Source organism: Solenopsis invicta, chromosome 4 (genome assembly GCF_016802725.1).
Source record: "Solenopsis invicta isolate M01_SB chromosome 4, UNIL_Sinv_3.0, whole genome shotgun sequence".
Taxonomy (NCBI): Eukaryota; Metazoa; Arthropoda; class Insecta; order Hymenoptera; family Formicidae; genus Solenopsis; species Solenopsis invicta.
In genome coordinates this window covers 1,738,048-1,757,819 of record NC_052667.1, presented here as the reverse complement: position 1 = coordinate 1,757,819, position 19,772 = coordinate 1,738,048, and the positions used below count along the sequence as shown (strand labels likewise).

Genomic DNA, 19,772 nt, shown 5'->3' with positions numbered 1-19,772 from the left:
CAAACTCGAACAATCGTGTCGCGTTGTCATTGGCTCATCGAGAGCGGCACGATTGGTCGATCGTAGCCGCAATGTGACGTAATAATGTGACGCTTCTTGTCCATCTTATTTATACTTTCTGAGACGTATTCTATACACAGCGTGTGATTGCGTGTAATTCCGAGCAATTCCGAGTTCGGTTTGGTATTGTTATTAGCATTCTAATTAGTTAATTTCATTAATTTATCAATAACTTCTGTACATTGAAAGCATTCCTTGCTTTCGTGAAAACCACGAAGAAATTTTACAATATTTCGACACATTGCGAAGATGATTAGAATTTTTAATTGCAATACAGTTTGAAAGAATAATTTAGGAATTATCGTATCTAAATTACAGAAGCATGTCGAGTTGTCCGAGTAAGTATTGGCATGTACAATTTTTTCGTTCTTACATTAATAATAATGCTTTTTCAGAGGTGTGCACCCCACTTCCCAAAAGCCTGACTAGTCACATAAAGATCTGTGAGAACACTCAGCAATATGTCATTGACTTTTTACAAAATTTGTTGCCACCATCCGATCGTAAATCTATTCCGGATGATTTGCGAAAGGTATACAGTATATAAGATGGATAAAAAAGTAATCACATGGAAATATAATTATTAGCTAAGATTTTTTTAAATTTTAGACTTATATACTTAACAAGATAAGACCAAAGTTTAAGCAGAAAGTGAAGAAAGGCAAGTGCTTCTCCAACAGGAAGAGATTACGCCTTGGTTTAGGCAGGATTGGTAATAGGAATCAGATGAAGTATTCTGATCTTTTGCCCTTAAATCAATTATGGTTACAGTATATGCGAGAAATGCTTGGCATTGAATCATTTGCAAGTATACCAAAGGATCCTAGCAGTCCAAATTGGGAGAATGTAAACTTGCAATTGGTGAAAGCTGATTTTCACGGTGCTAAAATCTCGATTGATAGATCAATATGCCCCAGTCTGGTAGGAGTTGCAGGAATTGTCATACAAGATACACAGAACACTTTCAGAGTTTGTGGAATGGACAATGTTATTCGAAGTAAGCAATGTGCTAGTGTACATTTGTCAATCTTTTTCCTAAGCATGTCATATACATGTATATGTACTTGCTGCTATTGTCATTATATACATTGATACAATTCCTTATAAAAGTTTAAAATATTTTTGTATTGCTAACAATATTTTATCTGTTTTCAGCCATACCAAAGAACGTGATTAAGATTAATGTTCATTTGGACGATGGTGTAACATTGAAAGCATTTGGAAGAGAACTTTCTGTAAAGCCAGAAAAACGAGCAAAGAAAAAGCTTAAGAATAGTTCAATTATAATGCTGTGATAAATAGTTAATATAATGTATTTAAATTTGACGCCACCTACAAAGATTCATAAGCATGAAATCTTGATAAAGAAGTCACATTGCAGAGGAAAGTAAAAAAATATAATAAAATAAATCAGTATATGGATAATGTAACTGTATATGATTAATCCTTTTGCTGAAATTATTTTAATTTCACATATAGATGTTAGAATTATTTTATTTCTTCATATCTTTCAGTATTCTTTTGTAGATTATTATCATAGGATATTACAATTACAGGATTGGTAAATGTATATTTACTACTTACATGGTACAGTATATATATAGTCTTATATATATAATATAGCATTATATTTATATATATATAATGTATATGTATATGTGTAAATCTCTTTGTGTCATGTGTTTATATGGAAAGGTGTGCATAACTATTGAACAATGTTTATTGTTTTGGAAGTGTGTTCACCCATGTTCCATTAAAACCACAGTGGTCAAACATGACACTGATACAATGATAATTATCTTCAATTAGTACAACAACTATATTTGTTTATCAATTTCTACAATTTTATTCGCTAAGATCGAAGTGAAATATAGTACCAGGGCATGTTACTGACCTCCTTTTCCTCCTCTTTCGACATAACGTTTTTAACATGTAATATATACAGCTGGATCACTGCAAGATCAACTGTGGAGTACCAAAAAAAATAAATAAATAAAAGTATTGCGCGATAAAGAAGACGATAGAAAACGAGACAAACGAACTATGCGCACGTTCGCTCCTTCGTTATTACGTGATACAATTTTTTTTTTACTTGGGCATAATAGTAACGTGACCTCTTCGCCGATATAAACTTTCGCTCTTCGCGCACTTCTAAATAAAAAACTACATACTACAATCCGCTACATCTTAGGATGTAATAAAAAGAAACCGAGATATCACTAGTGTGATATTAATTTACGCGAGAATGATAGCTTATATTTAGGAATGTTAAAGGTAAGATGTACTACAAAATTAAAATCTTTTTTTTTTCTTTGTTGCTTGTCGTATATATTGATCCTGATGCATCGATGCGTAGCACTTTATACATGCGACATAAATATTTTTAAAGGAAAAAAGAAACATAAGTTTAACAAAACATGGTTTTTTCTAGAAATATTGTGATCTAATTTATCTTAATATTTGTATAATTTAGGCGTAGTCTGTAACAAGCTATATAAATGATTAACGATCAATAACTTTGAGTAACATTATGCACACACGTTATATGTGGGAGAAAACGAGTAGAAAATATTACCAAAACTACGGTATAAACGATGTGATCAGTGGACGATCGTGCTGTGGACTTTATTATCAAATTATCTTTAATGTCTTCTCCGAACTCTAGTTATCCATAATTGATCTTCTTGCGCAATGAATAGCGAAAGGTTAAAAAGCATGATACATGATGCGCAGATTGAGCGAAAAACTCGGGCAAACTACTTTATGCATTTTCAGTACATTAATGAGACAATAAAGATCTTGTCGTCTGTTTCAGTATCTATAATTTATTTGATGATTCATTCATTTACGCAAATCAAGCTAGCTTGGCGAACATGTATCATTGTATTATGTTCAAGCAAATGTACATACAGGTAGATCTAGAACGATGTATATGTTATTATAGATACGCCGAACATGTTCTGATGTGTCTACAGTTTTTTTTCTTCCATCTTGATCTTGTCGTTATAATACTGATATAACGATACGCGATCTACCCCGATCTAAAAGATACTCTTATTACATTTCAATTTTGCAAGGGCTCTATTTTCCCTGTGATTCATCACACGCTAAAATGTTTCAAGAGTGTATATCTTGAACGATGTTAACATTTTTCAAAAGTAAAGAAAAGAGAAACGTGTGTATCAAAACACGTTTACATACGTGATGAAAGAGATTGAAAAAAATTTTGCCGAAAAGCAAGTAACTGGGTAATCTGTACAGAAATTACGATATATGTAATTGTGATCTACAGTTGATTTTGCTTCCGAATTACGATATTGCTCAAAAAAGCTTGCTTCCTGTTAGTAGCCCAAAAGAAAGGCACGTAGACGCACACATATATATGTGCTAGTACAAGACAGGGAAATTATACTTTGTTTATACAACGTATCTATATTTTTTTTACTGATTGCAATGATAATTCAATTAAAAAATCTCAGTAAGTTGCATTAAAAAAAAAGAAAAAGAAAATTATTTTTTCCGTTTTATAATCTTTCTTTTAAATAACATAATTCTTTAAATAATGTTTTTCACGCAAGTCCGCGTTGAACAGCTATTTAAACCATGAAATATAATATCGTTTCTCCTATAAATTACAGATTCACATTTAGGTAGCGTGTGATAGCGTATTAATGCCTTTCCTTAATGCATTTCGCTATTCTTTACACTATTATCATGATCTAAATGTGGCAATTTATCATTTTCTAATGATATTCGTTCGCATTCGCTTCGACAATATTAAGCTAACAAAACAATCTCATTCTACCTAAACTTTATAGAAAAGTAGACTTTGTTGATCTGTCTCCTTAAATGTATTTCACATACCGTAACCTTGGTAGGCTGCGGTGGACGCGTACACTTGTGCGGGTGTACCGTATACGTTTTGAGGCGCGTAGCCAGGTGCCATCATTCCTGGCCCTGCAGTCAGCATTAGCTGAGGTTCCGCTGCAGAAATCATGCAATAGAAAAAAATATCGTTAAACTTCGCGCAATATTTATGGGATGTACAACGAAAATGTATCAAAGAGATCACTTACGCATAATCATAGGCTTATGTTCCTGATGATCAGTTTCTTCGATGCGTCGGCTTTCGGCCTCTTCTAATTTATCGACCTATTCAATATATATTTAATACTGTAAATACTGTTGGCTATAAAGATACATAGAACTGGATGTACACTTTTTCTACACGAATATCTTATTTTACCTTAGTGATATATTCTCTTGCGACTTGTATAAGATACGGCATTGCGAAATGTAAAATGCGATGTCTCCATGCAAGCTCCAAGATGACGTCCGGATGAAGTAAATCGTAACAATGAAATAGGCATGCTGCAAAGCAATCCTTGGAACCTCTCTCCAAAAACCATTCAAGTAACTCTTCGGCGACTTCTGCATTCCGTGATTCCGCCGCGTATTCCATGGCGTCCCTGTTGTCGAATTGATGATTAATAAGATTCACATATGTATATTATAAACATATCTCTAAGTAATGCGTCGCAGCGTTACCTGAATAATCGATCCTTCTTGCAAAGCTCGACGGATTGCTTCCATCTGTTATTTCCCTTGTATAAGTATGCGGCGATTCTCCTGAACTCGATCAATTCATGTTTTTCGAGCTGCTGCGCTAAAGCGATATTATCAAAATTATCGAACGCGTCGATCGACGTTCGGAGACCTTGATAATCCTCTTCGTCGATCAGCAAGCCGTTTAAGGCTTCGTTGATAGCTTTATTGTTGAGAGCCTGGACCGATCTCAAATACGGTTTCACTAGTTGCAGATGGTTAGTTCGCGTGAAATACGCCACTGATCTAGTATGATCCATGCGTGGAGCAAGTACGAGCAATATATCGTTCAGAAGAAGGGGTTTATATTCCACATAAAATTGTATAGCCTTATAGTAGAGCTCGACGTTTGCGACTTTAGTGATTACGTCTTTGAAGTGACCCTCTCGCCAAGCTTCAGTAGGATGTTGCATCATCGCAAGGACTGCATTATCATATTCCTCGTACTTATCATAAAGAAACACCAACTCGGCCCACAAATGCGCTTGTTCCGCTGCACGTAGCACCTACGAGTCAATCGTTTTCATTAAATTATTCAAGTAATTAACAAATTTGACTGATTTTTAAATTTACTGATTTTTACATTGATTTGAGAAACGAAAACCCACCTTCGGTATATTAACGCGTGACCAGAAGAGTTCCAAATGTTCTCTCATTCGTTGAGGCTTGTATTTACTATAGAGAATAGCTAGCTCGGTGAACATTCCCATGTGAGCTCGCTCGAGTCCTAAAGCAGCTTCGAGAAGATTAATGAGTTCCTCAAAATGCCCGCGATCTTGGTAATAATTGATGAGATCCTCGAGCTCGTCCGCATGCACGACTATGTGCAGACCGCACATTTGGGCTAAGCGAAATTCACCGCTATCCACGCAGGCGAAACAAACTTCCTTCCAGGTGCGCGTCGAGTTAGCTTTGCGCGCGCTATCAACGGCACCTTGAAATTCTTTCAGGTGAACCAACGTTATGGCCAGACGCGCAAAGTTCGATACATTATTGTAAAGAAGCTTCGCGGCGTCAAACATTTTATCGTCGAAACATCGATCGCCAATCTATAAAAAAAAAAACAATACATTAATAGGAATTACGCGAGTTGCGTTTGCAAATGTATGCGGGCGAACGACTTTTTACCTTTTGTATATCGGCGTGATTAGGGCCAGATATAAACTCTTCGAGATCCGCGAGCCTGTTAGTCCGCGCGTACGCGTATATCAATTCGCTTTCGATGAAGGATTCGCGTGCTTTCTTACGGGCCATTTGGAGATAGCGGACTAAATCTTCCCAATGCGAAGTCCGATGCGCGGTTTCCACTACGTCCAGGAACGCGGACGGATCGTCCGCTTTGATAAAGCTGTCGATCGATTCTTTAACCAGACCCTGTTGCAGCTGAGCCCTGGCGAGCTGTGACCATACCGGCGGCTCGTTGCATCTACGCATGAAACAGTCTATTTAAGCAAATTGTAAAATAAAAAAAAAAAAAAAAATATTCAATGTACATACCTTTCTGCAAATTCATAAGCCCTGTCCAAGTTGCCGACTTGTTCAATTAGAACCTGGATAGCTGATGTATTAACGTCAAACTTTTTGAAGATTGCAAAAGCCTCCTCGTAAAGTTCATTATTAATAGCGATGTTGGCGATATCCGGGGCATCGTAATTATCCAAGCGGTTAATATATTCCATGACGCGTGTGCGATCGGCTTTGATGGCTGTTAGTATCAAGAGATTCTGCAAATTACGATGATCACTAAATACGCTGCTATCCAGTACTATCTTCTCAAGAAGCTCGATAAGCTCGTTAGGCAAGTCAGCCGTCATGAAAGCCTTGACAGTAACCGAAATATCTTCCGGATCTTGCGTCTCGGATAACGCCGTTTGAACAACCTGATCAATTAACGGTCGCTTATACGGATTGCTCTCCAACAGTACTTCTGCCCAAAGGTCAGGATCTCTACGTCTAACCAAATATCTGGCCTCGCTCTTGAATAGGCTGTTCTCATTGCACACGCTTATCAGCTCGCGGTCACACTGACCACGCTCGTACGCGATGCAAGCCAAATGGGGATCGCGTTTCTCGCAATACTTGCCGACAACTCTACTGTCATAGAACTGATTCTCCTTGAGAAATCTCTCAGGATTATTATTGCTGTCAATGTAGATCTTCGCAAGCGCGTTGTGCGTAGCCGGCTCCACGCAACCCTCATGAACGCGAGACTCCAACCATGGCAGCAACAACTTCAACCGATTTCTCTTTTCTACCTCTTCGACCAGTTCGTCAGTGGAGAATTGTCCGCGCACCACCAGTATTAGATTTTTTATGATATCTTCTGAGCAGTCAACGTCCAGAAGACCACCTACGACAACCGGTAGACGCGATGGATTTACCTTCTGAACATAAATCTCGATGTATTTCTGCAAGTTATTACGATATAGATAGAGAACGAGATCGTGAACAAAGTCGAATCGGTCGCACACGATTATTAAAGGCAACTGATCAGATAGCTTCGCTTCTTTCAAAAAATTCTTTACGCGTTCTGGATTATAACAGTTGCTCTCCCGGCATATACGCTCCACTTCTTTGATCTGGCCAGTTTTGCACGCCGCCTGGATATACTTGAAATGTACCTCTTGATCCTGGCTGAAATTTACAATAGATCCCAAAAAGTAGAACAGGCCTTCGTAAGACTTGAAACTCTCGAATAGATCTATCAGCGCCTTAGTTGTTAATTGCTCGTGATATTTGGTCGCGATCTGTATGCAGATTTGCAAGTTCTGCCGTATGTTGGCCGTCAACATGGCCTTCAAGCATTCGAGGGAATCTTCCACAGATAGAGTGCCGAAGAAACCTACGAGCCAGTCGGGTGAGAGCAAATGTGTATGTACCACTGCTCTTTTAATGTCATACAAATCTGTGTAGTGCTCGAGAGCACGTTGCAACAAGCCAGCCTTCTCGCACAATTGCGCGACGTGAGCTCTGTCGTAATGAGTAAACATTTGATTGCCCAATATAGCGTCAGCCACCTGCGGGGCGGACATTAAATTCATTTCTAAGAGTCGAGTTTGTAAGGCACCCTCGCTCGGCCGATTGTTCTTGAGCGCGTCCAGCAGGAACGCCGTACATTGCTGTACCATGTTTTGCTCCATAAATATATCAACAATCTGATTGATATCTGCCAATGGTTCATCATCCTGAACCAGCATTTGTGCAAACGCCACTCCTTGATCGGGATTAATCCTCATAACATTTCGCAAGAGGAATATATAGTCGGGCGTATACGAGACTTTTTTGGCATACAACACGATCTTTTGAAATTGGCCTGTCTCTGCGAAGCATTGGATGACCTTGTTGGGGACATTGGCTCTCAAATAAACGCTGAGTGCCAACGTGGGATCTGCCTGCTTTACCAGATCCCCCAATTCCTCGCTACACTCCAGCTTATCCTCCTTTAACCACTTCTCTAACAGTTGTTTACGTCCTTGAACCAATACCGGTCGGCACAGCTCCAATGATTCATATTTATTCAACTGTCCCTGATCTAGAAGAATGCCGAAATACTGTAGAAGAGGAGACGTTTGGCCCTGAGTAGCAGGAACCTGTTGAAACCGCTGAATAGTGGCGGGCGTTCTGAGTATTCCTTTGGGAGCGTTAGCCGCGACCTTCGCCGCCTCTGCGTACTGACCGTTTTGGAAGAGCATATTAAATTTCCTTACGAACAAGTCTTCCGCGCCTGACAGATTGTTTCTCACGGCCATTCTCAGCGCCAATTCTGAATTTTGCAGCACTCCGTTGATGTATGGAATTATGTTCTCCTCGTCCACGGAGACGGACAATACTTGGCCCTTCCGATTTACTCCTATTATACCGCCAGATGCTTCGTGCGGGGCGGTGACAAAGATCGTCTCTCCCGAGATACGATTCATAAATATACAGGTTGCGGACTCGATATCGTACATATGTATATAACCGTATTTCGTGATTAAATATATAACGTCGTACTTGGAGCTAACTTGCATAGCGACGGGAAAGTCGTTTCCGGCCTCGGGTGGAAAGAACACGTCCACCGCTTTTTTAGGAAACGGATGATTGCCGGAGGGCGGCTGACCAACTTCGATGATATGAAGCTTCGCGCCCTGGACCGTCCTAACGGCGAAACAAAACAGATTACTGGGTTCCCCGTTTCCCTCCATCTTGAACTGAGCAAAGGAGGCGGCGTGTCCCTCGATCGGTTGCGAACATTTCCGTTCCACGGAGTAAAGCTGCATGGCGCCGACCACTCTGTTATGCTGCGCCGAGATACCGATCAGTAGCAACCACGTCTGCTTCGGATCTGTTCTGTAATTAATAATCTGGCAGCCGTTTAACGACGAGTGACGTTCAAACATTTTGTTCGGCGTTGAATCGCCCTCCATGGACCAATGATACACCGCGGTCTCGGTCACTAATGCCAGCGTGTTCAGCGATATCCATTTCCAAAAAACCACGTCCTCAGTCATTGTGTGAGCCTTCATCTTTGATTTCATTTCAATGTTGAAGATCTGAAGTGTCTTCATAGCTAGATAAACAGAAGGAAATGTTTCTCTTAGTAACGTTTAGTAACCACTTTTTTTTCAACATTCTCATTGCTACAGAATCAATGTCTTATATCAAAATTTGTTTTAGAAAAAGGCATGCAACAGATTGAAACATTAATTCTTGAATTACAAGAAAAGTAGAATCAATCTCAGAGGTTTTTTACAATACATACTTTCCATTACCTAAATCACACATATCAAAACAGAGGCATTCACGCGTACATGCTTACCTTTGAGAGCAATGACTTTACTAGCAGGATTCATAATTGCAGAATCAGCAGATATCGGTCTTCTGATGGGATTGGCGGAATCATTCATATCGATGATCACTACCTGGGCAGTGTCGCCAACTTTCTCTCTAACGCAAATAAATTTGTCAGACTCCATGGTGAGGGTATTGAAGCTGACATTACTGGCGTTAATTCCCACAGCTGTAAGCTGCAAAAATAAAAGAAACATAAATAGTTCTTACATTCTTCAAATTCATATAATTTTTTTTGGTTAAAGATATAACATGATTTAAGCACATGACTGGTTGTTTGTTGTTTGGGAAAAGAGCTTTATTATTGAATCAACTTTATTGACAATACATTTCTTATGACAGTTCAAAAGAGTTCGATATGCATATGTGTACTCTTCAACAATTAAGTTTAATGTTTAACGCCAGTACAATCATAAGATTGCGGCAAGATGTTAACAAAATTAATTAAAACAATATGACGTTGTCTAACAGAGTATAATGTTACTACAACGGCCATATGTCGCTAAAAAAGCTACAAAGCTTCGACCGCGGTGTACGAGGTAGACGTTGCGAATAGCGCGGTCTCCATCGTCCCGCGGTCGAAAGTGTCTACGTGGACGCGGCAAGGAACGAGGGCATTTCCCGTAAATGCCTAAACGGTGACACACAGATGAAATGTGTCCGATAAGGTGAAACGGTTTCGGATAAAAGCGGAAACGAGGGGCGTATGCGCCGCCGATAGAACGTCTGCTCGTACGGTGGGGAAAAGAAAAAGGGGAGAGAATACGATAGAAGAGGTCGTGGATTCGTTCGCCTGGACCGCGATATCACGACAATCCCAGATATCGAGACGAGGCGGATAACCTGTGCCACGAAATCCGCCGTGCGAGGAGAGCGTGAGACGAATCGGTCGGCGGACGATCGGGTGTGTAACGTCATCGGGATTCGCGCGTGAGACGCGCGCGGGCGGCGAGACGCGGGGGAAGAGAGCCGTTGCAACTGTCAAAGTAACGTCAGGTCCGAAATATCGCGCTTCCGTTCTGGGGAGAGAGACGAACGAGTAAATCGTCGATACATCAACGGATGCACACGAAAGAGAGAGAAAGATGGGAAGAGGGAGTGAGAGAGGGAGAGAGACAGAGCGAGAGATGCGGGGGCAGAGAAAATGTCCGGTGCTCTGGGAGAAAGGCCGACGTGGTAAATGCCAATGACGGGGCTTTAAGCGGTCCCAGAATATCGCGGAGGCGACAAGCGACGTACCTGCAGGTGTTCCTGGAACCTTATGGGTAGTAGCTGCGTCATTTTCGCAGAGGTATTCGACGAGTCCTCCAGCTTGAAGAGAGGCTTCCCAGCCGCGGTCCCTTAGCGTGTCACGGATCTAGCCCCGTGCGCGATCGGCCGAGATCGCGCTATCCAACCGTGCTCCCTTACCTACGGATCTGTTCCCGGTCGTCGTGTGCGCCTCTCTGTCCCACCCCGAGGTACTCGGCATCAATTCGACGAAGCGCGAAACCGGACTGACGACGGAGGAGCGAGCGAGCGTAACGTCGCTACTCGCCGCTGACACCCATCATGGCCGCCAACGCCGCCCCTCTATCTCGAAATAGTTCCCGCGTACGAGGGTACTCCTCGTGGAAGTCGTCGCCGCGCGAAGAAATGTTCGAAGCCGCGGTCGCGGGGTTGACGATCAAGATCGCTGAGAAATGACGTCGCCAGGAAAGTTCTTTCGTCTGGGCGATCGGCGCCAACGATCGCGATGACGTTAGCGGAGAGTGAGAGAGATGGCGAGAACGGCGCGAGCGCCCCGACACCAGCGGAAGAATACAAGCAACGATTTGACACGATTGGACTCGGTGGCGGATCTCGCGCATCACCCCCTCCCCCTTTCCCCACCTGTCGCCGCCACGAGTGAAACCGCAACGGCGCACGAGTGCGTAACGTACTTCCACGCAGTCGATTACGAATCGCCCCCTCCTTCTCCGCATTCCATCTCTAATTAAAATACTTTTTCTCTATAAAACATCACAAAGGTTATCGCCGGAGGTTTTACGCGCTCGCTCGCGACGCCTCCACGCGATACGCAAACGCTGTTACGCGATTTGAAGCAGAAATGTACAGGTCGGATTTAATTGAATGATTCAGTTAAAAGTATGCTTTATTCTCCAGTAGTAGCATTAGCTCCAATCCTGATTAAGATTTACAAAAGTTGGAAGTCACTCCTACCACTGCTGCAGAATGCAGTACGTTTTTCGATCTGATGACAAGATAAAAAAATGAAGGAAGATAAGCGTCCTTAGTCAAACAGGCCAAAGCCCATGTCGTCGTCCTCGGATTCAGATTCTTCCTTAGCCGGCTTTTTTTCCTCTGTTGAAAAAAAATTGATCGTTACAATTTACACACGTTTGGTATTAATAAAAATATATAAAATCCATTTTATACTTTAGTGTAAATAGAACTAAGCTTTTTGAGTTAATTGATAAAAAATGCATAAACCTACCTTTCTTCTCTTCAACTGGAGCTGCTGCACCACCAGCAGGAGCTGCAGGGGCACCAGCAGCGACCGCTCCGCCAACTGGCATGGATGATAGTTTTTCTCTGCCTAGAATTACAAAATGATACTTGATTTACTTTGAATAACTCACAATTTTATGAGAATACTGTAGTATGCAAATTCCAGATTTGATCCCTGACTCTCATTTTATGTCTCAATTCATTGGAGAATAGAATATTAAAAAAGTTAACAGTGATTTATTTCAAGAAATCAGATTTCATTTTTCAAGCTTCTCAGCTTGATTCACAAAAATAGTAAATGTTTTTAAGTAAGAAATGTATCAATGTACCCTTGGAGATTAGTTCATCCATCGACTTTCCATTCAGTTCAGAGATGACCTTCTTCAGTTTCTCAGCATCAGTTTCAATTCCTACCGATGACAGGATCTTTTCAATGTCATTTTGGCTTGGTGAGGCTTTGCCTCCCAAAACAGCCAGCATGTAAGCGGCCACGTAACGCATTCTGCAAAACAGTATATTACAATATCAATATAAGACATTAATATATAATGTAATAATTTAAAATGTGTAAAATATGCTCAGCAGAAAGATATACCATCATGATTGTTCAGTCGAAAGATGGTGTAATTAAATAAACATCATGAAAAAAAGGAGTCTCTACAAATGTACATAAAAGAGATGTTTGCTTTGTATAAGAACTATAAACATCATTCGCGTGACCAGAGCGTGATTAACTGATGTATCTATACAATCTTAGGTCTCGATACACTTGTACCACTTATCATAACCTATTGCACTTGGCGCGCGAGCTCCAGTTCGATTTCCCACCAAAGTACCTTGAATTACTTTCGGAACCGCGTTCTACATTTGAATTCGCGTTTAGAAAACGTTACAAGAAAAGAAGTTGAAAAGAATCATCAATACATTTCATATTTTGGACCGTTTGTGCGAGAGTGCGTGGAGGGAATCCGGCGATATGGCAAATTTTAAATTGCGATCAAACGAGTACGTTAATTATCACGAGCCATCGATATTCGAACAATTTGGAATGCAGGATATTATTCTTTGTAGCGATATGATTCAGATTTATACGTACTTTTAAGTCTTACGACACGAAACGTGAACTCCGCAGAATCAACAAGAAAAACGTGCACGAGCTGGCACCGGAAGAAGCACGAGAGAACCGGGAGAAATTAAGACGAGAAATAGTCACCAACTGGCGGGATTTGCGCCGCTTATTGTCGCGCCCTCTCGTAAGCATTCTCTAGCGTTCGTACAAATTACCGATTGATGAATGTGAAAGATCGACGTTATAGTTTGCGGCAGATAGGGTGCAGCACGTGCAAAGCCACGTGTTGCACATAAAAAAAATTTCTCATTGCAAAGAGGATTAAAGACCGGTCTAATCATCTTTGAGTAGCTTGTTCAGCTAATTAAATTTAATAATGGCCGACTTCGGATTAGGTTAATCGAAATTGAGGAATTACAAAAGTCTAATGCTGCCTCAAGGCACTCAAATTCTCTTTGCTTTAATAATCTTCGGTAAATCTCGAGTTCAAGATTTTCATCTTGTGCTTCTGCAACACAACACGACGAATTTTTCTCATTAAAGAATTAAAGATTAAATAAAGATTACATCATATAGAGTACATCAATCGAAAGAAAATTTGTTTTTAATTTCTTACATATGACGTTACAGAGAGATAATGGATTATGCATGCTTTCACTTATCTATTAATCGTTTTTAGGTAAAATAAACTTAAATTGTAATGCTTACTATCTAAATTGTATTTAAATTTTTATACCGCTGTAATTAATCCTTAGAATATGTCAGTAAAATTACTGTAACTGATCAAACGTCAAATCAATGATAATCTAAGCGTAATATTCAATAAGCGCGAGTACCGACGTATTAACTTTTATCTTATTGCAATTTTTCCTAAGTTGTTTATACATATATCTTATCTGATATAAATTATATACGAAAATGTAACAAGAAAAATGAATATAAAATCTACAAATGCTAATATTATTCTAATGCAACAGATTTATATACGCGTAAAAATATTTTAAAAACAATACAATCTAAAAACTAATAAACTTACAAAATATTAAATTTGTGTTTAACATTGACAATTCTTACAAGAATTAGAAACTGTACATGTTATGGATATTGTATCTCAGTCATGAAATATACGAGAAGATTAAATGTACCTTTATAAAATTGGTATTTATATAATCTTATTTGTTTCAAGACCATTAAGTAATGCATCAAGATACTAATACTTATGACAATCTTAAATATAAGATTATAAACACCTAAAAAATCTATTATGTATCTTAAACTACTGTCTTAAAATTATTAGATAATCGCACTTCTACTGTATCCATAAGATGCTGCAATTTCACTTGAATCCTTTGTTCATGATATAAAAAAAAAACCACTGCTTTTTCTAAAACTGCCTTCTAATCAAACAACGGTTGCATTGTTTGTTTATTTGATTTAATTTACATCTTGAACAGAATTCTAGAAAAATCAGCTACATCTTGTAACAGTTAAAATAGTGTCTTCTTAACAAATTTCTAAACTTATAAGCAGAATATACAAAGAACATGATCATAATTTTAATAATAGTCAATATTTATTAATGTTAGTACTCGCTTTACTTAAACAAACATCCAATGTCATATTTCAAGAAGATTTGTATAGTCTTTAACATTTTTTTTACTGAATTAAATTGTGCAGGGAATATAAAGATAAATTCTAAATCTTTTTAATTCAAAAGTTACTGTTAAAGACATTTAATACTGATAATTGAAAAATTTATCAAAAATATTGATTTGCAAATTTGTCAAAAAATAACCCTTATTATAAAATGCTATGCTTTGTTATTAAGGCACATTATGTATTACGTTTATTTTCTTATCGCGATAATATCATTCCTCTTATGAAATACTTTTCATTTATCTATTACATTGTCGATATCTCGTTTTCAATAAAATTCAATCTATCTGCTTCGTCAAATATTGATCCATCATCAGATAATTCGGGATCCTGACTCATGAAAATGTACTTAGTTTGTGCGTTCATGTTGCGTTCCTTTTTGTGAGACTTTTTAATGGAAGTTGTATACAGTAATTTCCTTAAATTCACTGCATCCGAGCTATTTGGAGGTGTATTCAGATACTTTGATTTTGTGGTTTTTTTTGCACTTTCAATATTATCTCCTCGACTCGTGGACGGTTGAGGGTCGTCATAAGCAATCTCTTTATAACTTTCGTTCTTTTCCTTATCACGCATAATAATACAAATTTCTTTTTCAGCGCGATAATTGTGATGCATCAAGGGTAAAGAACATTCTTCCAACATTATTTCACTATTTGCAAATTTACTGTGCCTATTTTCTTCGACATATGATCGTTTCTTCTTTGAAATCGGTTTCTTGTTACGATCATGCTTGTCTTTCTTATGTGACTTTTTAATAGAATTTACGTTGCAAAGCAGTTCTGTCGTCGACATATTTATCGGGGTTGATCTACCATTTTCATCTTTTCGATTTGGAGTATCCACTACTTTCGAAACGCTTGTATTAGTCTCCAATTTTTTAACGTTATCGCGTTCTGATGAAGGATCTTTTTTCCTCAATTCTTTGAAACGTCCAACTGGTGTCACACATCTAGAACAATCAATCTCTTTTGATGTCGCTTGTGCAAGTTTATTTTCTTCCTGCGATATCTCGTCATGACTCGTGACAGTAAGCAGGATCGGCGGCTTTTTAATAGGCGTATGAATCTTAAATTCCTCATCTAAATTTTTGCATCCCAAAAGCTTGAAGTCACTTGGTACCTTGGGTGTACTACTATGCAAGGACGTGCTTATCGACTTCTTCTTCTTTTTAGGCAGCATGTCAGATGAATCTTTTAATCCAAGAAACTTATCCCTATATAAGATTTCGTCAATGTTTTCCTCTCCATATCTGCTGTTTCTCTTACGATATTCGTAATTACAGTGTTCAACAAAACTGGAAGTCTTTTTGCTACGCTTATCTTTCTTATGTGACTTTTTAACTGAATTAAAATCAAGCACCAAGAGTCTGCTTGAACTAACATTTTCAGGTGTGCCTGGACGATCGAATTCGAGATTCTCTGGGCTTGACAAGTGAATAATATCGGCAGTCTGATTGTTAATATCTTGAGTATCATGACAAGCATCTTCTATGGATATTTCAGATTCTGTTAATTCCATTTCTTTTTCCATTTTTTGAAGATCTTTCATTTTAAATAATGTTTTTCTATTTGTATGTTTCATCTTCTTATGCGATTTTTTAATCGATTCTGTCAATACATGCTTTAACATGTTTACATGGTTTTCAGGTGTAACTACTTTATTAGCATCCTGAGAAGTACTTGAATTACATTCTGGAGCCTGTTCCATTCTCTCATTTATCATACTGACATTACAAATACCTGAATCTTTTTGCAAAGATAACTCTCTTGTTTCTTTATCACAAATACTTTCCTTGGAAAGATCTTTATCATTATTGATCAGATCATCAACTTGCATACTTTCTTCAAGACTCTCACAATCATTAGAATCAATCTCTTGCATTTCAGTTTCCGTTTTGTCCAATCCACTTGGCAATAAATCATATTCTGTCATAATTTTCTGTTGTATACTGTGATTAAAATCTAATATAACGTCAGGTCTTTCGTCATTGTAGATTAGTGTTCTTTTAATATTTCTATTTTTTTTCTGAGATTCATTTTCAGCAGCAGTGCTACAACTAGCTTTAGCAATTATATCTGTTTTCTTTATTTTTGAATTGGAGTTATCATCTTGTAGAGAAACATCCATCCGCTGAATAGATGACTGTTCTTCATGACTGTACCATTTATCCTATTAAAATATAAATATCAGTATAATTAAAATTAATGATAAATAAATATATATTTTGCGTAAAAAATATTAATTAATTTCAAGAATAAAAAACATCTATGTTTGAATCTATTTTTATCTAGTATTGAATTTTGTTTTAATAAGATAAACATATAAAACAAAAAATATATATGTAAAACTCAATAAAAATTTTTAAGAATTGATTTAAACATAAGATTTAAAATTAAGAATAGCAAAGCATAAAATAATAAAATATAACTGTATACATACCTTCTTGTGACTCTTTTTAATAGCACTTATACTTTCTGGAATTACATCTATCATATTTTCAGGTGTATGTGGTCTATCATGGCCTATTTCTTGGTTAAATTCCTGAGCTAAATTTCTGGGTGTACTCGTAGTTATAACACGATTGGATAGTCTATTGATTCCTTCATCCAGTCCCTTTTCAAGTAACGACATTAAATAAGACGTCCTTGATCGAATATTGTCTTTTCTGTCAGTTCTATCATTTGATTTATTGACACGTTTTCGATTTTGTTGAGGCGTTCGATTCTGATTTTCATCGATGGATTCCACAGACGCAATTGGAACGTTACTGTCGATGGAATCGGTCGAGCTTGAATTTAATATTGACGATGGTGTGTCAGCGTTGATCGAACTGGTTGAACTTCCATCATAACTGCTGTTCCTCTTTGGACTTGGAGTCGAGTCAAAGTTTAATGATTTCCTTATTCCTGTACTCTCATTACGAAAGGAACTACAAGTAGAGCTGAGTGCTCTCATTATTTTAGCTGATCTGGATGGCATTGACTTGTATGTGTCAAAAGAAATATAGTCCGAACTCGAATTTGGTGAGGATAGCCAACTAACTGCATTGCTAGTATCACAGAGCCAAGATTTAGATCTGTATTGAAATTGAAATTTATTTTTTCGCGGACATTGATTGATTGGCGTTATGGGGAATTTAAATTGATAAGATAAAAGCTTGTCTTTTTTTGTCGACAAAAATGTAATCATATCATGTCTTAATTCCTTTCTTGGGCTCATAGTAGTGTCTTTGCTATTGTTGCCTTTCATCTTTGCTAATATTTGCTCACTCAAGCACAATTATCTTTATTATTGCATATGTAATATACTTATGTCATACACAAGAATGCACGTATGGAAATGTACACTCATAGACAGGAGTATGTAACTATTTTACAAAAGAATTCTCCTTTAATTTTTTATAAAAATTGTGTATATCCAATATGCTTTTCTTCTTGCAAAGATTCCTATAACAAAATAAAATTGTTTAAAGCATAACTATAAATTATTTGTTGCATATTTATAAATCTAAAATTGACCAATCATAATCAAATATTCTCACATTTGAATATGATTGATAAATTTTTACAATTTACAATTTATGATATCAATTAATAGCTTATTGTACAAAGCCATATCTAGATCTAAGTCATATGTACTGAGTCACTCGATAAACTTAGAGAAAAATCTAAATTGAAGATTTTGAGTTTGTCATGTTTCTCGTAAATAGCTTTATTAAATTAAAAGATTTAATAACAGATAATGACAACTATAAGAAATTTTAAATTATAAAACAAAAATGAAATAAATATATAAAATAAAAATAATTTAGTGTAGTATATGTATGCAGGGTGTCTATAAAGTTTGTCCTTACCTCCTATATTTCCAGAAATCGTTTAAAATTATGAAAAACTGAAATATGTTCAATCATTTCAAAGAACTACTTTTTTAAAGGGGGGTTGGAGTGAGAGGGAGAGAATAAAGTAGTTTCTCGAAATAAAAACATATCTCGCGCTTTTTATAATTTTTTTAACTGTTTCCAAACTATAAGGAATGTAGACCGATTTTATGGACACTCTACATACATCAAACAAAAAAATTTGTAACATAGATATAACTACAAAATATTAAACATTCGAAAAAAAACCGAATACAATGTGCCAAGAACATCATTATCCCACGAATGTACACGCATGAGCGAAAAAAGAATGTTATCGTTTGGAAAGAGATAAGCAGATAAACAGAGGATTCGTAAGGAGAATTCGGAGCTTCACGCAATTAGAAGTACCTCTTTACGATCTTGCTCAAAGCAAAGACGAGCTTCTCGTCGTGGATTCACAAATGTGACCGTGATGAGCGGCCCGAGATCCACTCCGACAAATCACACTGAAAATGTACGTTCCACTCTTGCTGACGAGCCTCAGATACCGGCAGTAGTCAGGTGCAACACGATCTTCTCGAAATTAGGCACGAAAACGATCGGGGAATCGAAAATTCATCAAAATACGCCGCGTCGGCACACGTCCGATTGGCCATTAGCTTTGTTCCGAACGCTCGCAAAGCTTCATAAATTCCATAGGGAACAAATTACGAGATGGAGGACACCGCATAAATGAGGTAGTGAAACGCTAGCAGACATCGCCACAAACTATAGGCTGCGGTCCATGTCCATTTGACGCTACAAATGCTTCGAAGCGTTTGATTAACCAATCGGAACACAGAATTTTACAAATTGACCAATCAAAAACCATGCTTCGAAGTATTTATTGGCTATGTTCCGATATTAACTGCCAGTACTGAAAATGTATAGTATATGTGACGTGAGCTATAAATTTTCAGTACTGCCAGTAAAAACGGAACACAGCCATAGTCTATAGACAGAAAGCGGTCATCCCTTTTTCGCAGAACCGCCGTATACTAGCGCCACCTGTGTCTATAATGACGCCATCAGCGGTAAAATTTGAATGAACGTGATTTATTTGCGACTTTAGAACAAAAGTTATGAATAAATAAATTTCGTAAGAAATCCACCTTTAAAATTAACTTTTTGTAACTTCTTTTCTAAAAAAGACTTATTTTT

General features: G+C 37.7%; 4 protein-coding genes across 4 annotated transcripts; 1 reads left to right on the top strand and 3 right to left on the bottom strand.

The window, feature by feature from the left end:
* Window positions 1-92: 92 nt before the first annotated feature.
* Window positions 93-1,490, top strand: LOC105195735 (ribonuclease P protein subunit p29). The gene is made up of 4 exons (XM_011161299.3): window positions 93-398; window positions 456-592; window positions 670-1,057; window positions 1,216-1,490. Exons 1-4 carry the CDS (start codon window positions 383-385, stop codon window positions 1,353-1,355), a joined length of 681 nt encoding a protein of 226 aa, XP_011159601.1. The 5' UTR covers window positions 93-382; the 3' UTR covers window positions 1,356-1,490.
* An 89-nt stretch (window positions 1,491-1,579) lies between these two features.
* Window positions 1,580-11,304, bottom strand: LOC105195736 (clathrin heavy chain). Its single transcript, XM_011161300.3, has 9 exons — window positions 10,735-11,304; window positions 9,464-9,671; window positions 6,163-9,214; window positions 5,794-6,091; window positions 5,274-5,714; window positions 4,609-5,171; window positions 4,307-4,529; window positions 4,137-4,212; window positions 1,580-4,044 (listed from the first exon to the last, which is right to left on the bottom strand). Exons 1-9 carry the CDS (start codon window positions 10,774-10,776, stop codon window positions 3,917-3,919), a joined length of 5,031 nt encoding a protein of 1,676 aa, XP_011159602.1. The 5' UTR covers window positions 10,777-11,304; the 3' UTR covers window positions 1,580-3,916.
* A 307-nt stretch (window positions 11,305-11,611) lies between these two features.
* LOC105195737 (60S acidic ribosomal protein P2) lies at window positions 11,612-13,234 on the bottom strand. Its single transcript, XM_011161301.3, has 4 exons — window positions 13,082-13,234; window positions 12,315-12,487; window positions 11,972-12,073; window positions 11,612-11,838 (listed from the first exon to the last, which is right to left on the bottom strand). Exons 2-4 carry the CDS (start codon window positions 12,484-12,486, stop codon window positions 11,768-11,770), a joined length of 345 nt encoding a protein of 114 aa, XP_011159603.1. The 5' UTR covers window position 12,487; window positions 13,082-13,234; the 3' UTR covers window positions 11,612-11,767.
* A 393-nt stretch (window positions 13,235-13,627) lies between these two features.
* LOC105195738 lies at window positions 13,628-19,306 on the bottom strand. The gene is made up of 3 exons (XM_011161302.3): window positions 18,981-19,306; window positions 17,153-18,159; window positions 13,628-16,882 (listed from the first exon to the last, which is right to left on the bottom strand). Exons 2-3 carry the CDS (start codon window positions 17,960-17,962, stop codon window positions 14,957-14,959), a joined length of 2,736 nt encoding a protein of 911 aa, XP_011159604.1. The 5' UTR covers window positions 17,963-18,159; window positions 18,981-19,306; the 3' UTR covers window positions 13,628-14,956.
* Window positions 19,307-19,772: the final 466 nt, after the last annotated feature.

Coding starts and splice junctions, on each gene's coding strand:
- LOC105195735 (XM_011161299.3), top strand. Junction 593..669: donor TTCCGGATGATTTGCGAAAG/GTATACAGTATA, acceptor TTTAAATTTTAG/ACTTATATACTTAACAAGAT. Junction 1,058..1,215: donor AATGGACAATGTTATTCGAA/GTAAGCAATGTG, acceptor ATCTGTTTTCAG/CCATACCAAAGAACGTGATT.
- LOC105195737 (XM_011161301.3), bottom strand. CDS start 12,486: ATGCGTTACGTGGCCGCTTACATGCTGGCTGTTTTGGGAGGCAAAGCC. Junction 12,074..12,314: donor GGATGAACTAATCTCCAAGG/GTACATTGATAC, acceptor TTGTAATTCTAG/GCAGAGAAAAACTATCATCC. Junction 11,839..11,971: donor TCCAGTTGAAGAGAAGAAAG/GTAGGTTTATGC, acceptor TTTTTTCAACAG/AGGAAAAAAAGCCGGCTAAG.
- LOC105195736 (XM_011161300.3), bottom strand. CDS start 10,776: ATGACGCAGCTACTACCCATAAGGTTCCAGGAACACCTGCAG. Junction 4,530..4,608: donor AAGAAGGATCGATTATTCAG/GTAACGCTGCGA, acceptor ATTCGACAACAG/GGACGCCATGGAATACGCGG. Junction 4,213..4,306: donor CAAGAGAATATATCACTAAG/GTAAAATAAGAT, acceptor TATATTGAATAG/GTCGATAAATTAGAAGAGGC.
- LOC105195738 (XM_011161302.3), bottom strand. CDS start 17,962: ATGAAAGGCAACAATAGCAAAGACACTACTATGAGCCCAAGAAAGGAA. Junction 16,883..17,152: donor TTAAAAAGAGTCACAAGAAG/GTATGTATACAG, acceptor ATATTTTAATAG/GATAAATGGTACAGTCATGA.